The 19,704-nt window shown below is 43.5% G+C and overlaps 1 protein-coding gene across 8 annotated transcripts in view; it reads right to left on the minus strand.

Moving 5' to 3' along the window:
* The window catches only part of LOC143321898 (unconventional myosin-IXAa-like), a 123,999-nt gene that overhangs the window by 57,638 nt on the left and 46,657 nt on the right, over nt 1-19,704 (minus strand). For all 8 annotated transcript variants that reach the window (XM_076732618.1, XM_076732620.1, XM_076732621.1 and 5 more), the window contains exons 3-4: nt 3,069-3,163; nt 2,433-2,495 (exon numbers count right to left, since the gene is read on the minus strand). In XM_076732618.1, coding sequence (XP_076588733.1) covers nt 2,433-2,495; nt 3,069-3,163 — 158 coding nt within the window. The remainder of the gene's footprint in view (nt 1-2,432; nt 2,496-3,068; nt 3,164-19,704) is intronic.

The raw sequence follows: 19,704 nt of genomic DNA on the forward strand, positions 1-19,704 counted from the left end.
TATGTCAGAGGGCATAATTCTCCAGCACAAAACACTTTTCCTGTATTGATTTCACTGTAAATTCCCTCAGAGGTAAACTGAGGACAGCAGCTTTCACATCTCCTGGCTCCGCTGAAGCGACACCTGAGGGAGGAAACTCCAGTCAAAGCTTTGTGGTAGAGTACAGTGAAGAACTCTATCTGAAGCCGATTTCACAACCCAAACCTACAACATGTAACAGATAAAGTCACAGGTTTGACCCGCCGCAGGCTCACATTTCCAGTCAAACAAAGCAGCAGTGTGCTGTGTGGGCTGGAGGTGAGGAGCCGTGCCGCTGTGACAAAGGCCGGGGCTTCGGCCAACGCGCCGAGATGTAATTATTACAGCTGGAAACAAGCTCCTCTGCACAGGGACACTTAGTGCCTGATGGAGTGGTGGAAAGTTAAAAAGCCCAGGGAGGATATTAAAGAATGCAGATGTGTAATTGGTGGACAGAGGGATGTTTTAGCTGAAAACCTGTGTGCGGTTACAGAGGTGACACTACAATGTGGAAAGTCAGTCGTTAAACAGAAGAGGTATAGCACTAAAACCACTTTAACGTACAGAAGATACTAAATAATACCTCTATGAGAGTTTTGTTCTAGTCTAACAAATAAAAGTTGAAGCTGCATAATGTCCAAAACATGCTGAAATATGATTTGCCCCTCCATATTTCCATTTACTCCAAACATTTAGGGAAACAATGGATTGAACCAACATCTTAATGAACATTATTGAGCTTAAAAAACATGAGCTGACTGGCTGCTTAAATCACAACAGTAAACATTGATGTGTGCAGATCTGTGCTAGCCAGGCTAGCCATTTCCCCCTGCTTCCAGTCTTTGTGCTAAGCTAAGCTAACTGGCTGCCAGCTGTAACATTTAGCACACAGATACAGACATGTTTTGATTTGACATGTTTCTCTGGACACCTGGACAGGCTGGTTACTCTAAACTAAACGTATTGGTAAATGTTCATGATGCTACCGGGCTCTTTAACAGCCGCTACTGCTTCCACTGTTATTGATCCTCAGTTACTGAAACCAATAACAAAATATATGAATAACAAACTAACAGCTAAAACCATACTGCTTATAATTTCAGACATAACTATGATTGCTAAATATAGCCTCTCACTTGCACCAGCTACCATCCCATCAGATTCAGAGTCATAAAGCTTGTTGGAAAGCTCAGCTGGTCTCCTCCTTGTATTTCTCTTCTTCCACCGGGGTCGTACAGAGGCAACCTGTCATGAGACTGGCTTTAAGATTTAAGATTGTTTGCAGTTTATCATCAGCCTGCCTGCTCCCCCACCTCTCCGCTTCAGGTCTGAGCCGTCTGGGAGGTCCTGTCTTTAGTTTCTACCTCTATCAATATGGCCGCCAGGGCCTGTCATCGGGATGAAATAGAAACCTCAGGCCGATCAGGGTTAGAGGGATTAGATGACCAGTGGACGGTATTACATTGGGTTTTTTTTTTTTTTTTTTTCATCTTCTCTCAGAAATCCATTATGCTGGTGGGATCTGGTGGGATGCTGGCAGAGGCAGTCGGGAAGAAAGAGTGTATGTGTTGTCTGAGAGAAGAAAAAATGATGGTAGGTATGTGAGTACAGGTGGAAATTCATACGTGTGTGTGTGTGTGTGTAGGTGTGTTTGTGCACTCTGCGTAGGAGACACAAATGAGTGTGAATAAAACAAGTGAGCACAGTGCAACACTTAACCGATTTCTATGAAATCCATGCTCTCGTTCTCCAAAACTGTTCTGATGTGTAATTAGCAGTAACAGACAATCACATCCTGCGTGCACACACGACCGAACTCAGAGGGACACCTGATAGTTTTCAGAGTTATCTTAGCAAAGGGCAGAGGCCTGTTTCAGATGGACACATGATACATCCTCAGCTTGCAGAGGAAATGAAGACTATTTTAGTATTGAGTTTCTTGGGCAAAGAACACTGCAGAGGTATGGATTTGACATCTTATCTCTCATACAAGTGGGAATATGGCTCTAAATCCATGGCTGCACCACCTCAGCCAGGGTTCCTTAAAGGTCTTTAGGTGCACCTTTTAGAGATTTTCACTGAAAAAACAAGAATTTTGTGAAGGAGCAGATTGGTTTTAACTTATTTTCACGTGGAGTTTAAGTCAACACTGAATAAGATCCTGTCAAAATGATCAAATCAATGCTGGTGAATTCCCATATCTTCAAACTATAATCTAACACATGAGAGAACCTTGGACAAAATCTGTGATCTTATCAGAAATGTGTTAACTGCATGACAATAATCTGGTCAAACACTGTGGTTTGTGAGCCAACTCAGTGACAACATGACAAATAAAACAAAAATAAACATAAAGTACATCATCCACAAACCCTGCCCACAGTCTGATCTCTGCCTCCTGGTTCTCCACTCACCGCTCATTGTGCTCCTGGTACACCAGACGTGATTTCTCCAGCAGGTACTTCTCCACGTAGGCTCTGAAGATTAAGCATACATACAGGCACTGAAAGTCATACATATTTAACAGATATATGACGACATTAAGTACATACAGGGAAGAATGCTCAGTCGTTGATTAACGTAATTAAAAAGATAGAAGAAAACCGAACATGAAAACCGACAGGAAGGTCAGTCAAGAGGCAGAGTTATCGAATTCTTTTTAATAATTTGTGAAATGGGACTTATTAGCCGCTCTGTCTCAAGATAACGGCTGATTAATGCAGGATCCTTTCTCACACGAGGAAATGAAGGACTATGAATAGCACTTATGAATCAGCGCCCGATGAATGCTTCTTAATCACATCCTTAACTGAGGTATTCACAGAGAGTATTTCATTTTCACAGACAACATATAAATTATAGATTTATTGTAATGATCTCATGTGACCTACGTGGGGAATTAATCAGCAGCTATTTTTACCAAATCTTTAATGTTAATTGTTAAATCACCATTTGCTACCACTCCACCAAACAGTGTGTGTAGATATGTGACTTATGTATAGATTTGTGTGTGTGTGTGTGTGTGTGTGTGTGTGTGTTTTGTGTCTCACCCCCTGACGGTGCCACTCTCCTGGTAGTTGACCTGGATGAACTTTCCGAAGCGACTGGAGTTGTTGTTGTGGGCTGTCTTAGCGTTCCCAAAGGCCTGATGGAAAAAAGGAAAGAGTGGCCGGGTCAACTTTTCAGCATGTGGACAGGTGATAACTGACAGGTGTTGTTCTCCTCTCATTCACTGTGTACAGTGGTGAAACAGAAAGACGCAGACGTGCTTTAAACTTGGCTTTTCGAGTGTGAAGGGTCTTAAAAATACTGCGCTTCTGGATGCAAACTTTATGACGGGAACCACTCTGAACCAAAACAAAAAATGTATTAGGAGTAAAGGAAAAAGCTACCAATCACAGTATTGTAACAGAGGTCATGAGGCTCGGGAAGGGGCCCGCAAGAGGCAAACACGCACACGCACACACACACTCTCTCTCTCTCACACACACACACACACACACACACACACACACACACACACACACACACAGTAACTCACTCTGAGGCGCATCAACTGTGCACTAAACTGCCAAATTCCTGTGAAGGCAAACACTGCAGAGCTGAAAACAGTCACAACTTGTGGGAGTATGTGGGCACACACACACACACACACACACACACACACACACACACACACACACACACAGGAGTCCATCATTAGAGGCCCCTAGAGGACTCATTCAGGTTCTCATTAGGAGTCTGATGGCCCCAGTGGACCTGGTTAGTTAGAGGAAAGGAGAAATAACAAGGAGTGGAGAGGAGACAAGGAGAAAAGCAAGGGGAGAAAGAAGGAGAGGAGAGGAGAGGAGAGGAGAGGAGAGGAGAGGAAACAAGGAGTGGAAACAGGGGAATGAGAGGAAGGGTGAAGACACCAGAAGGAGAAGAGAGGAGTGGAAACAGAGAGGAAAGAGACAAGGAGAGGAGAGGAAACAGGAGAGGGAACCAGGAGGAGGAGGGAACAAGAGAGGAGACTAAGAGAGGAGAAAAACAAGGAGAGAAAAATACAAATACAAAAGTAGAGAGGACAAATTAAAAACGGAGACTTATCAAAGATGCTAAAAAAACAAGGAAAAGTAAGAGAGGCAACGATGGCTGAAGGGAGGGAAGAACGTAAGGATGGAGGAAACGAAAGAAAGGAAGGAGTGAAGCAAGGAGGACAACACAAAACAAAGAAAGACCAAAAACAAGACGATTTAAGAGGAAACTGATAAGAAGTAAAAGAAGAAGAGTAAAAGGAGAAAGTAAAGAAACAGGAAAGGGAAGGAGAAAAGGGGAGGACATGAGGAGGAAACTGAGGAAGAAAACAGGAGAAGTGCCTACATGTAGCGTGAGATATGAGAGGCATATTTTCACATTTCAGCACAACAGTTCACAGAAGCAGGGGTGAAATTCAGGCTGATGCAACCAGCATTTTGGAGTTATGATAAATGACTAAATAAGAACCAGCAGAGAGGAGGAGGAGGAGGAGGAAGGGGAGCAGGAGGGACGACGAGGAAGAGACAGAGGCAGAAGTGGGCGTCAGATAATTGATTGTGGCTGCCGGGTGAATACTACAGCTCTGGAATAACACGGTTAATGAAAGTAAAATCCTGCTCCTGAATCAGGCTTTGATCTCTTGTGATGATTCATTCAAAAACTCCCCCAACGCCGCCAACCTGACACACACTGAACGAGCCAATCGGGCGAAGCCAGCTCACAAAAGGGACAAGACAACAAATACGACTGCATTACGGTTTATCTCGGGTTTTCTGTGCCCATCTGTCCCTTGATTCTCCCATTCTCCTCTCCTTCAAAGCCGTCCATCTCTGTTTTCTCTCCACCAGATCCCCATTGAGGCTTTATAAATAACAGCGAACCACAGAGAGCGAGAGTGGACTGGCAGCGAGATCTCCTTCAGCTCCCTCCATCCAAAATGTAAATCGAAACTGCAATTTACATGATAATGTCAGTGCTTTCATCCTCCATAATTTCTGGATATAAGAGCCCTTTTGTGGCAAAATGTTTCCAGTTTTGAGTTTTTAGAGGGAAAATCCACTTCCTGAAATGATTGAGTGAAGCGAGGCCGAGCTCTAATGGAAACTGTCAATGACAATCAAACCACTGCTGGCAAACGACACACAGAGGGAGGAGAGGCAGGGAAGACACACATCGGGTATGTTTGTGTGTTTTCAACTTAAAATGCATTCCCTTCGATTTGTGTGTCACGTGTGTGTGCATGTTGTGTGTGTGTGTGCGTGAAAGAGATTAATGAGCAGGGCAGCAGCGTCTGGATGATTTAGTGGTGAACTCTGCTTCGTAGTCAACGCCTGCTGTGACCATAGCACAGGAAAACACACACTATGAATCGGTGATTACCCTGTGTGTGTGTGTGTGTGTGTGTGTGTGTGTGTGTGTGTGTGTGTGTGTGTGTGTGTGCATGTGTGTTAAACATGTGAGTGTATGGACAGACCAGCGGGGTGAGAGGGAGAGAAAGGGGAGTGCAGGAGAGAGAGAGAGAGAGGGAGTGGGCAAGTGTAAAAATGAAACTAAACAAATTCCATTCTGGTAGCCTATGTCATAAAAAATAAAAAAATACACAAATACACCTCTAAGCAGCACCCTTTTTGCATACCCTTCCCCTCTCTCTCTCTTCCTCTCATTTCCTGTCACCTCTGTAATGAAAAAATACCTTCCACAGCCCCCATTACATGCAAAAACAAATAGTAATAAGTGAAATTAGCTTCAAAGGTGATGATGGGGGACTGTTCATCTCATGTGCTGCTGACTTGCTTTAGTTAGAAATATGTATATAGTTGTCAGGGGCATGACAGAGTCGAATTGTGGTCAATGTGCTCACTGCTCGATGCTGATCTGCAGGGTTGGGGGGCCGTTGTGGTAGGATGTGTGTTCAGTGTTCAATTCAGTTTCATTTAAGTCAATTCTGAAGCCGGTTTCCTCTGAAATTCTGTCCACATGTACTGAACTCATAAGGAGACATAACATACATGTGAAGGAAATACTGCCAAAAACCCATCCTGAACACAATCCAAGAACTGTGTTAAAAAAACATTAGTCCTGGCACATTTCTACACGTACGTACAGATATGTCTCTCATTTCTTTGACATAATGTTTGGGTTTGTTTGGATCTTGGTGTAAAGTGATGACAGGCATTAAGACACATAGCAAACTGCGATGTCCTCACGCAGCCTCGAGGAAACAGCACGAGGAAAACTGAGTCGACACAGACTTAAAAGGCTGAATTGTCATTTCAGTTTGAAATTCAGCGTGACTCAATACAAACTGAATTAACCCGGGCCTTCACACTGGATGGCCTGTGGTGCCATATGGAGTCCAGAAATAACCAACTTGAGTGTGTTAAAAACAGCTCGACACATCGTCCACTTACACAAATCACAGACACAACGCTTAAGCGGCCATATGTTAGATTTTATGTTGAAGCAAATGTGCTGACCCTAAGGCTTAATCCTGCTGTGACTGTGCGTGTGTGTGTGTATGTGTGTGTGTGTGTTTGTGTGTGTGTGTCTCTAAATCCAAATGGGAACACTGGCTCCATACTGACAGTATGCTAATGTATGCTTATGCACAGTGTTAGCCCCTGTGGGCTCTTCCACGCTGTCACATTACGTTAGCCAGTTGTTTCCTCCGCTGCAGAAAAGCCCAGCTCCTCAGCCTCAGAGGAAGCAAGCAGTGGTGCTGATATTTCAGAACAGGATTTGGCTTGTTAAGTGTTGAGGGGAGAGGGACAAGATGGGACCTAGCCTTTTAATTAGCATGTCAGGACCGTCCTCAAAGCTAAAATTAGCTCAAAAATGAGCGCTAACAACCTGGTGCTCTCTCCTTCTATTCCTCTCTTTGTCTGGTTCCTCGGCACAGCTGCAGTGTTTCCCTAAACACTCTCAAAAACCATTTTGGTGACCTAGATTATGAAAAACAAGTGGAGGCGTGCCAAAACCTCTCCTGGGCTAGTTTCCATTAGCTAGTTTTCAGTATTTCATGAAGTGCTGAGTGGTTAAAATTATTGATGCCGGCTGCAGCACCCTGATGTCCAGGTGATGGTGACTGCTTGTTTCAGCAGTTTCTTTGTTTCTGCTGTTGTGAATATCCAGGTCAGAAGGACTTGACATTATGTGGGGCACATGGCTTCACATCTCAAGACATGTTTGGTAGACTGGTCCCTTACTGAACCAGCTGTTAGCTAAGTAGACAAAACATGGCCACTAATATTACAATACCCTTGACTTCAGCCATATATACAGTAGTGTAAAAATGCATATAAAACATATACTATATGCTTTTTAATCAAGTTTCAGGTTTATCATCATTGCTGAAAGACAAATAACACAAAAATGGAAAATTAAAACAGCTATTACCTCAACTTGGTACAGGACACACTGCTTCTTTTCTTCATGCTAGCTTTTAGCCACACTAGCCTCTGTTCCATTAGCCGCTATCCCATTTCTTCTGTTTGTCTTTAAAGCTAACAAATAAGGCTGCCAATATTTTTAGCTAAATACACACACAAAGTAAAACTTGTACAGCTCATAAGTCTAACAAAGATAAAACAACATTTAACAGCTGCAGTTCAGGATTTCACAGTGACTGCGGCTAAGGCTGTGACGGATTATGCTAATGAAATATCAGTTATTTTATTGTAGAGATGCACATTTAGCTATCTTAGAATACATACATAAAAAAGCACTGTGTTTCATGTTTTCATTTAGTGCTCACTATGTTGGGTGACAGTTGTCATTCTTAAATTTTACATGTGGAAAGCCACTGCTAGCATTGTTAGCACTGTTGCGCTACACACTGCCCATGACATCCACTTGCTGCAAAGAGAGCATTATGTTTGGACAGAGCAGTTTCAAACAGTAGGGTACTTTTTGTTTTGCTGCATGTAAATTTTGCTTTAAAACCAGCAGGTGGGCAGAAGCGCTCAACCTTCTTCCGCCAATTCAACCTGGCAAAACCAAAGCAGAAACCGCCGCTCTGAATTCAGCCTGCGGGTATCCAGGCTGCGGCGCACAGCAGTCCAGCTACACGCTCGGTGTCAGTCAAGCTTACGCACACACATCTATGGGGAAACCACACACTGGAATGATTTTGGTGGCAGATACAGTTAATGCCATCACTTACATGGACTCAAACACAGTCAAGATCACACTAACCCCATTTGCTGCTTCATTACACAGCTATAACATGACAGGAGCGGACTGCCAAGTTGCTCTGCTGATATGCATGAACAGTTGCAAATGTCAAACCGTGTTTTTGACAGCTTGATCATGAGCAAAATAGCAAACCAGAAAGACACAGGACACAGTATAAAAACTGTGAAAGCTATTTCACAACAACAAATGAGGAACAGAGCGAAGAAATATTTCTCATTTCTCAGATTCTGGAAAATATTATTCAACAGTGTTTCCAAAAAACATTCAAGGGATTTGCTGCAAGTGTGTTACTGCCATGTCCACCAACCTAAGACTTCCTTTTTCATTAGCTGGCCTGCTCAGCAGCTCAGCCCACTGGGCCATTATTAAAGCAGACGTCTGCTCTCCACTGTTTCTCTACCCTAAAAGCATATTACAATTCAGACAGAGACAGCCAGAGGGACGTGGAGGCTAAGACTGCCTAGACTCAGTTAATCTACCTTACAGGCTGACAAATATTTTACATAGTACAAAGTACAAGGAGACAGCCTTCTTCTCAGCGAGCCTACACGCAGGATTGCATGTTTAAAATTACCATTACCACACGATCACTGCTGCTGACACCTTGTCTGCTGTATTTGTACTACAAGTTGTACACATTCATACTCTCTTCTTCTACACTGTACATACTGTTTATTGCTTTCTCTTTATACTTAACGTAATGGATTAGATCCTCATCTGAATTCTGTGTACAAAGATCTAATGTAATCTCGGCTGTGGTGACATCATATGCTTGCTTTTGTTTCAGTAAGTTATTTGTTTTGTTATGCTTTATGCTATGTTTTATGTAAAATAAATATGAAGTACAATAAAAATACTCCTTTACCAGTAAAAGTCCTGACTTTTAAATGATAGTTAAGTAAAAGTAGAAAAGTGTTAACAACTGTACTAACAAAAGACACAAAAGTACCTGCTATACAAAAATGCTCCTTTCAAAGTGGTGTTTTATTATAGAATATTATATTATTCTGCTTTTATCACTGACAAAAACATGGAAGAGAAATTTAATGTTGTAATTTGTCAATGCGGAACAAACTTTATATATAACTTTATATATACGTATGTCAAAAAGGACTTTCCAATACTGGCTAAATCACAATGAGCAACACTCATGAAGAGAAACAGGAGTCACAATATACAAAATTCTGTCTGTTATGATTTCTGTAATGACTTGTGGGCAAACTGAGCTGTGCTGAACTCAGCTTGTCATGGGTCTGGGGAGATGTTGATGCCACTCGTGTTGTAACTTTGGGCCTGTTTCATCACCTGCGTGTCTTTGCTATCCTTCTCTCCATTCCTGTTTCCTGCTGCTAAACAGCATCTGGAGCAGCAGAAATACCTCGAAAACAATCTTTCACAATGATTTCATGCTGTGCGGATTCCCCCAGAGGGCCGTCTGAGTCTGCTTTTAGACCCTTTTTTCTTGAGGCTTTACTACTTCCACATTCACAGCAGCTCGCAGCGAGATGACATCACATCGCATTCCTACGCTAGCAGGTGCAGCTCGGCTTCACATGGCAGGCTGGAAAAACACTGTGTGAGAGTGTGTGTGTGTGTGTGTGTGTGTGTGTGTGTGTGTGTGTGTGTGTGTGTGGTTTGGAGTGGCCTCAGTGCCAGCTCTTCCTCTAGGTGTGCGGTCAGGTTTGAAAACACACACACTCATGTTTGTGAAGAGCTGTGACATTCATAAGATGTGACAAATGACAGCATCACGTGAGAGCATGTGTGTGTGTTTGTATTCAGCTCAAGTGCGCTCGCCCCTTTATCTGTTCGAGACTTTGAGTTTGTAAAGAGCTATCACGTGCGTCTGGACGTCCATAAGCCCTCATTAACTGGGCCAACTGGTGTTTGTCACACACAGCTGGGAGGCTGACTCACACAGTAACTGGAGGCTGCAGCGCTCGATCCTCTGCAGGAAGAGGGATGAGGAAAGGTGGTATTACTCCTTCATCACTGACAAAAATGCCTTTCAGAAAGGCCCTAAGCGACATCTACAACCAACTGTTATATTAATAATCTGTCACTGCTGTTTTCAGGTGATTGTTTACTCAATAAAACATCAAGAATAGTGAAAAATGCCCATCACATGTTCATCGAAGTGGATGTTTTATACTTTCTCACGGTGATACAAAACACAGCAAAGCAGTAAATCTTAATATTTATATCGTGTTAATTATTATAATTAAACTCCAAAATATTTCTACCGTCAGTGCTCAACTAATTAGAGAACTAGTGTGCGATGGAATACGTGTTTATATGTTTTTATATGTGCATGCACATAAAATACAATAAAGGTACTTTCACATTTGAAACACACAAACACAGATCTCTGAATAACTCAACCACCAGCTCCATGAAGAGATAAAAATAAACAAATAAACAAATAAACAAGTAGTCCAGTTTACTCAGACCTCTTTGACAAAGTACATAAGAATAAGGCACCATGATTGGTTTTATGTGCAAAATCACGGGCCCTAAATATCCTGAACAAAGCTTCTGAAGTCCTTCTCTCTCTGCAGCTCATCTGCTTTTAACTTTCTCTTCTCGGAGTCTCTCCCCAGACTCGTCCCTCTCATTCCTCTCTTTCTCTGTTCCTTTTCTTTCCTTTACATCAGACACATGGGATGAGCCCTCCTTTCTAGGAAAAAAGGAAACGGGGGAGGGAAGAGGAGGTGAGGATGGAGGAGGAGTGCGGTTACATAATCCTGACAGGTCCCACTGAAGGGGCCTCCTTCTAACATGTGCAGCAAGAAGGTGAGTTAGTTTGGCTGAAGCAAAGAAATTTAATACAGTATTTGGACACGGCCTGGAAATATGCACACATTCAAACAAACATTCAGTAATATCTATGAGTCACACACACACACACACACACACACGCGCACATGCACACACACATGCCTACACCCACGCACACATATGCGGCCATCAAGCACTTCCTTACTTCCTCCAGGCTTTTACAAAAGACCATTACCTTATTTCCTGCTTAAACGTTAACTTACAATCTACCTCATTCACTGGCTGAACATTCAGTACAATCACTCGTTCACAAAATAACACAAAATAATTTCCCTTTATTGTTTGCAGTTGTTTACTAGCTGCAACGGGACTTAAACGAAGATGCTTGTCGACCTTTTAAAAGTGCAGGAAAAACTTAAAGCCGCACGAGCACGTTGATATTTTCTCCAGATAAAAAAGGAAAAGTTCAACATTTTGGGAAATAAACTTATTTTGTTCTTCATCAACGTTTGATACCACTGTCATCCCTGCGCCCTAAATACTGTATGATGTGGGTGTTTGCCAAAATATCAAACTAACACCTTATAAAACACGTTTCATATGATAGAGCATCTTATTCCTGTACAGAAACTTCACATTTTCCCCTAATGAGCTGATATTTACTGCATCTTAATGAGTTGCCGTCTCTAAACATTATATGAAATATGAGTTCAATGTACTTTCAATAAATGTCTCTGGTCTGCAAATGAAAATCCCCGTAACCGACAATAAAACTTGATCCAAAATGAGGAATAAATTGTAAATACAGTCAGTCAAACAAGTCATGTGAATCACATCTGGAACATCATTCTCATCACCTACGGAGTCGACCCACATGGGTTTCGGCTTTCTGAAAAACCGGCTTCATCGCGGCGCTCCACGTGGGTGTAGTTATTGGCTAATAGCGCTCGGCTATTAGGTGACACACTCTGAGACGGAGGTTCGTTTCATGTGGTGAGAGCGAGAAGCCAACGTCACAGCCTAATGACATGGTGGTGGACATGAAAAACCCTGCCCGCTGACTATCATCCATTTGAGTAAATGCCAAGGTTTTATTGCTTAATATGACCACAGAAAGGTTTAGAACAGGACAACGGGCTGATACTGGCCTGTGGATCCACAAAGGGGTATAACAGACACGGCTGTAAAATATAAAAGTCTTATTTTAAATACATGTGGTTGAACTTGAGTGGGTTCCAGTAGCTCTATATATCTAGTATAGTGTTCAGTGTAGAGAAATACAGCACTGAAGGCAGACTGCAAGTGTGTGTCATGAAATAAAATCAGCCAAAGAACAAATGGGAGACAATTGCCCACTAATCCCCATTCCAGCTTTATGACTGTGCATGACAAAGTAGAAAATAAGGAGTCAATTGTCTTGGCTGCAGTGGAAATACTGCCACTTTCCAGAGAGAACATACTGTACAAAGACAGCAAAGTCTCTCTGCATACATATAGTTTCTGCACATATCCAGGATGTGCCTGCACGAATGCACAGTGTTAGTCATCCACAGCTCGTCGTTCTCGTCTGTTGTGGCTTCAACGGGTCACTCTTTCAACAGAGGCCCATGACTCCATTCACACACATGCATACACACACACACACACACACACACACACACACACACACACAAACATGCAAGGACGCAGCTCTGTAGTGCATCAGAGTGATGGAGAGGCAGAAGATCATCGGCTGCAGACCAACCGACGTCCCTTTTGTGATTTCAAAGCTCCACACGTTTCTCCGCTCGCCTGGTGACATACTGAAGTTTAGGATTACGTGTTGCTGTGAGGTTTGACAGTCTAGCCATCATCACAACTGGACCCATGACAGAGAGACAACAATACAAGCTGGACCCTCAGTCCTTTGCACTGTGCAGGAGCAGAGGTTTTTACAGTTGGCTGAGGTGGACAAGCCTGTTTTTTTCTATGGTTTAAAAGCAAAGTGAGATCTAGACATGCTTAGTAAATAAATCATGACGCGCACGAAGCTTCAGATATGAAGACAACGTCCTCACTTTTCAAAACTAGTCTGCAGGTCAAAAACTCTTCATAAAGATCCGCTCACTCACACAAACAAGGTGCAACGATCACCTTTTAAACCCTCAGCCAACACCTTTATCCCAATGTCTCACAGAAAATGTGCTTAAACGTATTTGATGCTCCCAGCATTAGAATGTGAAGTCCAGTGCAGCCAAACACATCTGTCCACGTGTTGAGAGGAGTTGAAGACCACGTCCAGATGACGACAACTCACATCTCTCTCACACACAAACACAGTAACGCACACACTCACATTCTCTCTCTCTCCCCATAAATGGCTGCTGTCACTAGAGTGCTGGGCCACATCTGGATCCCATTGGCCTCAGGAAGGGCTGAACACTGAGGCCCAATAAAAGCCTCCTTCCACGGCACAGGACTGTCAACAGGCCCTCGACCGCTGTCAGCGAGGAGGTGGAGAGAGGGAGAGGTAGGAGAAGGAGAGCAGGACAGGAGGACAGGCCCAAGGAGGCTGAGAGGTGGACTGAGGAGAGAAAGGGAGGAAAAGAATAAAGGGGGAGGAGGTGGGAGAAGGAGACGGGAGAACGAGGGGAGGAAAGTAAGGAAGGAAGGTATCAAGGTGAGAGGTAGAGAGAGAGGTACGTGAGGGAGAGGAGGAGGAAGTGAATGACAAAGAAAAGGTAGAAAGGTAAACAAGTTTCTAATAATATGTTGTGCACGAGGGATTTTCTTAAATTTAGCAAAATAAAACGTAAATGAGTTCCCATCAAGTCCTCTTATGAGAATTTATACAAAAAGACATGACGCATAATTAATTAAAATGTGATTTATGTTTTTAAAGGAACAGTTCCACACTTTGTTTATGCTTCGCTCTCATGTCTGCACGGTTTACACGCAGCTGGAGGCAGCAGCTGAGTTATCTTAGCATAAAGACTGGGAACAGGAAAACAGCTAGCGTAAAAAAAAAAAGGCGTACAAAAAGTGTAAAGATCACTAGATGTGGTTTTTGGGGGAAAGGCAGCAATCAGCTCGACTATTTGAAGTCTTGTTGTCACTGTGAGGTTCGCACTGAACCAGCAGACACTCCAGGAAGTCACTGTGACTCCACAGTCAGGCTAGCTGTTTCCCCTTGTTTCAAGTCTTTATGCTAAGCTAAGCTAGCAGGCTGGGCTGTGGCATCCAGGATCAAACCTGAACATCGAGGTTACACACAGTACACCCCCCCGTCTTTATTCTGTGGGATTTCTGGTAAAGTGGAGGCATGTGACAGTGAGTAACAGCATGACATTAATGTGGTCTTAAGAAGCAAAAGCAGGAAATGTCGTTTTAAAATATCTATTTTTGCCAGCCTACATTAATATCTGCTCAGGTTTTCTGCACAAATTAAAAACGAGCATAAAAAAGCTGGACGGACAGAGAAAGATCTGTATTTAACTCCACCCCACGAAATGTTTATCACTCCACCAGCTCTGAACAACTGGCTCCAGAGCAGTGTGTGTGTGTGTGTGTGTGTGTGTGTGTGTGTGTGTGTGTGTGAATTACTAGTGTGTGTCAGTCCAGGCATACCTCATAAATAGCCTAGCTTCATGCTGTCTGCCTCTGCCAGGGTAGCAGCTAGCAAGATGTATTTCAACCTCTCCTACAACCCCTCCAATAAAAAACAGCCTTCAAAGAAAAACAAACACCTTTCAACAAACATTAAGACACCTAATTGACCCTGAACCACCTTCGCTTCGATCCAGCGCTCTAACGCGCCCCAGCCTCACAGCGTTTGGCAGATCCTGAGAGTTTTCTGGGAGCGGAGCTGGCGGTGAGCCGGTAACCCCGCGCGGTGTGACTGACAGAAAATGTAACTCAGCGTGCGAGGTGCTGTGGGAAAATCCCACGACTGAGTGTGTTGAAGTGTTAATCCCTCGAGAGCTGGACTCCTACATGTTGCAGTGTGTAGTGAGAGATGATTAATTCAGGGATTTGGGTGGGAGGAGTGTGTGTGTGTGTGTGTATGTGTGTGCATACAGTAGTGTGTGTTTGGATGTTGTGATGTAGTGTGTATGTTTGCACATGTGTTAGGCGAATGTGTTTCACTTTGACTTTTTATGTGTGTGAGACTATAAAGTGTGTAAAAGCAGTATATGGTGCAACCAAACGCTCAACATTTAGCACCTTGTGAATATCATCTGAGTTTGCTTTTGTTGTGATCTTCTGCAAGACTTGCTTTTCAAACTGTTCTGATTATTTGAGGCTTGAGAAACTTCCCTGTCTTTCTGTTAAATAAAGATTCAAATAGCCACTGAAAAATGCTTCTGTCTTTAAAAATCAAAACAAGACACAAGGATTTCCTTCTGAAAGCAGCAACTTCTGTCATATTATGTTGCATTCAGTGCGAATTCATGTGGTGCGTATCTAATATTGTTTTTATTGTATGTGTGTTTGTGTGTACATGCTCATGCTTTATTTATTGGGGGTTTTGCAGGGGAAGGGAACACTGGTTACAGCCTCCAGCATTTCCTCTCTCTCGTCTTCTTTTCTTCTCCACTACGCTCTTAAATTCACTTCATTAACTCAGTTCAACAAGCCTTAGTGAGCTCAGCGTTGCTTTTTATTTCCCTGTAAGAAGCGAGGTCTCCGAGCACTACTGTGTATAAAATATACAAAGGGGGATTTAGGCTTTTATGTAACGTCTTTGTCACATACAACATTTAACACATGTGAAGAGGAGCTCGGACGTGCGCCGCATACTGTAGACGGAACGCAAATAGTCACAACACATAAACTTACACACAATGGCTCTGGCGTAGCGTAGCGCGGGGTTGGTGTGTTTTTTAAGATACCAGTGAGACAATGAAATACGATCCAGGAAGTCCAGCTGGAATAAGAGATGAATGCATTTAAAGGCTTATCAGAGCACTGCACAATGCTTTGAGATACTCAGACGGGATTTGACAAAGTTATCACACCAGCTAGTATTTTATCTTTCGTCGCATTGATCGTAAGGTCGACAGTGGAAATATGGCGTCCATGTTATGAAGTAATTAACAAAGAACGTCACTGCTTCCCTGTTCCCAGTCTGACTTCCCCAGTTGGTCTTCTTAGGATTACATTTAGCTAAAAACGTTGCTCTGCATGTCCCCAAAAGCTCAAGAGCTACAGTAAGTTTAACAAAAAAGGTGTAGCACTTTACTACAAGTGCTGCTGGAGTTTTGACCTCTTCAAACTTTTCCCGTCTCCATGCACTTTGGAAGAAGGTGAAGCTGTGCTGGACTTTCTCCACTCAAAAACATCTGCAATATGACTTCTTAATGAATGCAGCTCATATGGAGAGAGGTGATAGCAGGGTATTGATGGAAAAACGCTGAGAAATCATTCGAGGAATGATGAAGGACTTCTGCAAAGATTGGGTACGCTGAAAAGGGCCTCAGCATCAACATCTGAGACAGAGACAGAGTGGCTCAAAGACCCTCATCAATCACGCCGGGACTGTTGTGTCTGAAAGGTCGAAAATGATGAGAGGGCAAGATCGCCACTTCAGACAGAACAGCAGAGTCATTCTCTCTCTTGGGTTGCGGGCTGAAACCACACTTCACGCTCTCACCACAGAATCACATCGCTCTGCCATATCTGGTCACTATAATTCATGTGTGACTTCAAATGCCCAGCAGGTCTGCATCCCCTCACCGCCCTGACTGAAGACAGTGAGGTGACGCTGCACACTGCGGTACGGAGGCTTGTAGGGGTCATGTAACTGGAAGCCTGCACTTCATGAACTGGCGGTAACGTTATTGTTTCCCACCCTTTGGTCTGCTGACAGCTTAAATGAACTTGCATGTTTGAGTGGGCAAAGCCAACTTCAAGTACGGCCAGCGAAAACACAAAGTTGATGTTTCAATCGTCGAAGTTCAGTCCAAAATAACAGAGCTGGATGAGAATCAGTCAGTGGGTTAAGAAGAGGCTGATAGGGGGATAAGAAATGTAGTTTTTACTTCAGGCACAGACATAAATAAAACATCTAAGCAGGTGTTTTTGCAGCACGGGCTGGTTGCTGATTAGGACCCCAAACTGGCTGAGAAAAGTCTGTGATGTGACTCTTACTCCCAACAACATGCTGCCCTTGAGCAAAGCATCTTTGCTTTGTTACTGTCGATGTCACTTCCGCTACAGTCATTATGTGCTGCCATGTTTGTTTCACACTGGCTCACCACATCCTGCATCAATGAGGTATGTTCCTGTTAGGTCCTTGTTGGGGACATATGAGGACACCTCAGCGTTTACACTGCAAAAGAAATGTGGCTAATGTGTCCCAGACCACCTCGGCAAGAGGTTTGAGCGATCAGGTCACAGTGCATCATGGTGGTTGTTTACACTTGAATTGTCATCATTGTACAACAATCAAGAAGAATAAGAGTCCACAGGAATGCTAGCAGCATCTTTACTCATTAGCACTAACAAAGTACAGCTTAGCCTGATGACAATATCATTAATTCTGCAGGAGTTTTGGACACAAAATCTTGACCTGATGATGATGTTACAGTTCATCATGAGAGGGACATGGATATCTGCCCCAAATTCTGTGGAAATTCATCCTATAGTTGTTGACATATGTCACCAAAAAACATAAATGTCAGTCAGTCTACTGGCGGCACCACAGGAAATGTCACCGCTGTCCTCTGGTCCTGACTGAAAACTCTCAACAACTATTGGACGGATTGACGTGAAGTTTTCAGAACACATTCACGGTCCCCAAAGCCACAGACCGACTGACTAACCTTGCCATCCGCAAAGCCGTGCCACCAGCATGGACGAAAGCATTAGCTGGGAATAGCTGCACAAGTGCAGCTTTCCACATACAGGTCAAACCTTTCTGCAGCTTCCTCTTTAGAAATACAGCTTTCAAATTTATGAGATAAACATGGCGGAGTTACAGATATTTTGGCGAACAAGTCCAGTTTCCAGTTTGGCCATTTCCATATCCACACCGTATTTCACACAAATAAATAACTCCAGCTTTAACTGAGAGTCGCCTCACTGCTCGTAACTCAGCGATCAGGTCCGGAGCCAAAATGGAGTTCTTGTGGAATTATCGTCCCATCTCTGCTCATGGATGGAGTATTGTGTTGCCAAAGTGCCAGAGGAAGGAAGAGCGGGGAAGCTGAATTAGTGCCCTGTACGAACAGTGGATTTGGCAAATTAATTCAATAAAGGAGCATGGCATTTCCTCCTGTCTTATCTGCGACTGTCGGGGGAAGGAAACATCGGAGGGAGGTGAAGGCACCAAAAGAGAGACGCTCTTGTCTTCCTGAGAGACCGCTCTGTTTCCTCTTTATCTGAAAATTAGCTGGAGCTTTTCTCTGGAAACTGAGCAGCCATTCATTCTTGTTCTTCTATCTTTACCTCTCAGGTTTTTCTAATAATATTCCACTCTATGCCCCTTTTTCGTACTGTCCTTCCCCTCTTTTGGCTGCCTCCACCTCCACCTCCACCTCTCCTCCATTACTTCCAAGCCTCATATCTTCTTTGTCACTCACGTCTCCTCTCTCTCATCTCCTTTCTGGCCCGACCTGTTTCAGACTTCAGGACGATGCTTCACTCTGCGATACAAGCGGCATCATCTATTTTTACAGCACGCAGCAGCCGCTGAGGCCACAAAAATGCACGGCGCCGATGTGAACAGTGCAACAGGCCACTGGAGCACTCGCCGCATGTAATCCCAAAACCAGATAACGTATACTACACACTCAGACAAACAAACACACACAGAGTCACTGAGCAAAACCCCCGGATCCTCACAACTGTTCATTTAAAGTAAATCCACGTTTACCATAAAAACAACAGCTACGCCACAGGATCATCCGAGCGGCCGCTACCAAACAAGCGAGCCGCGATGGTGCAGGGATAGCAGCATCGCATCTATGTTTATCTTCACACTGTAAACAAACATGAGCGTATGATGGAGCACATTGCTGGTGTGGGTGGAGAAAACAGGCTACACAACACGTATCACAGGCGCAGACACGCAGCACAATCTGTGATGACACCCGAAAGCAACTCAGCCTTTAAAAGAAATCATCAAGAGCAACAAAACACAGCCTGAACCAACACTTGTACTGCGATGTTCACGTAGTTCACAGCATCTGTCCATGGATTCAGTATAATCCATCTATAATCAATAAAATAGAACCTTTTTTCAGACATATAAAAACCCTCCTAATGTAATTTCATTGGTGGATAAGTAAGAGACAAAATTACATTTACTCTTTTTGCATCAAAGGTATTAAATAAAGATTTATTTATTTATTTCGGGGTTCTCAGACGCTCTTCTTCATGCCGTCTTTTTACAGGGTGAACAGGCTGCTGAGGGGATGTGTGGATATGGCAGGGGAATTGCTTCACTCCCTGGAGGAAGCGTTTCTGCTGCGCTGCTGAGGACGGCGGAGACGGTCCTCAGGAAGAGTAAAATCTGTCTGCATTACCAGCCTCATCTCAATTTCACTAAACCCCCAAAACTGGGGCACTTGGGAGCTCGCTCGCTTGAAAACGACGCTCTCGCTCTCTATTATTTAAGCGAGGATTTCATCCTCCTCCTCCTCTCATCTCGTTCTTCCTTCACTCTCCTTTTTCTCTGTTATCCTCCCCCTTCTTTTTTTACCCCCGCTACCCCCT

Source organism: Chaetodon auriga, chromosome 6 (genome assembly GCF_051107435.1).
Source record: "Chaetodon auriga isolate fChaAug3 chromosome 6, fChaAug3.hap1, whole genome shotgun sequence".
Lineage (NCBI taxonomy): Eukaryota > Metazoa > Chordata > Actinopteri > Chaetodontiformes > Chaetodontidae > Chaetodon > Chaetodon auriga.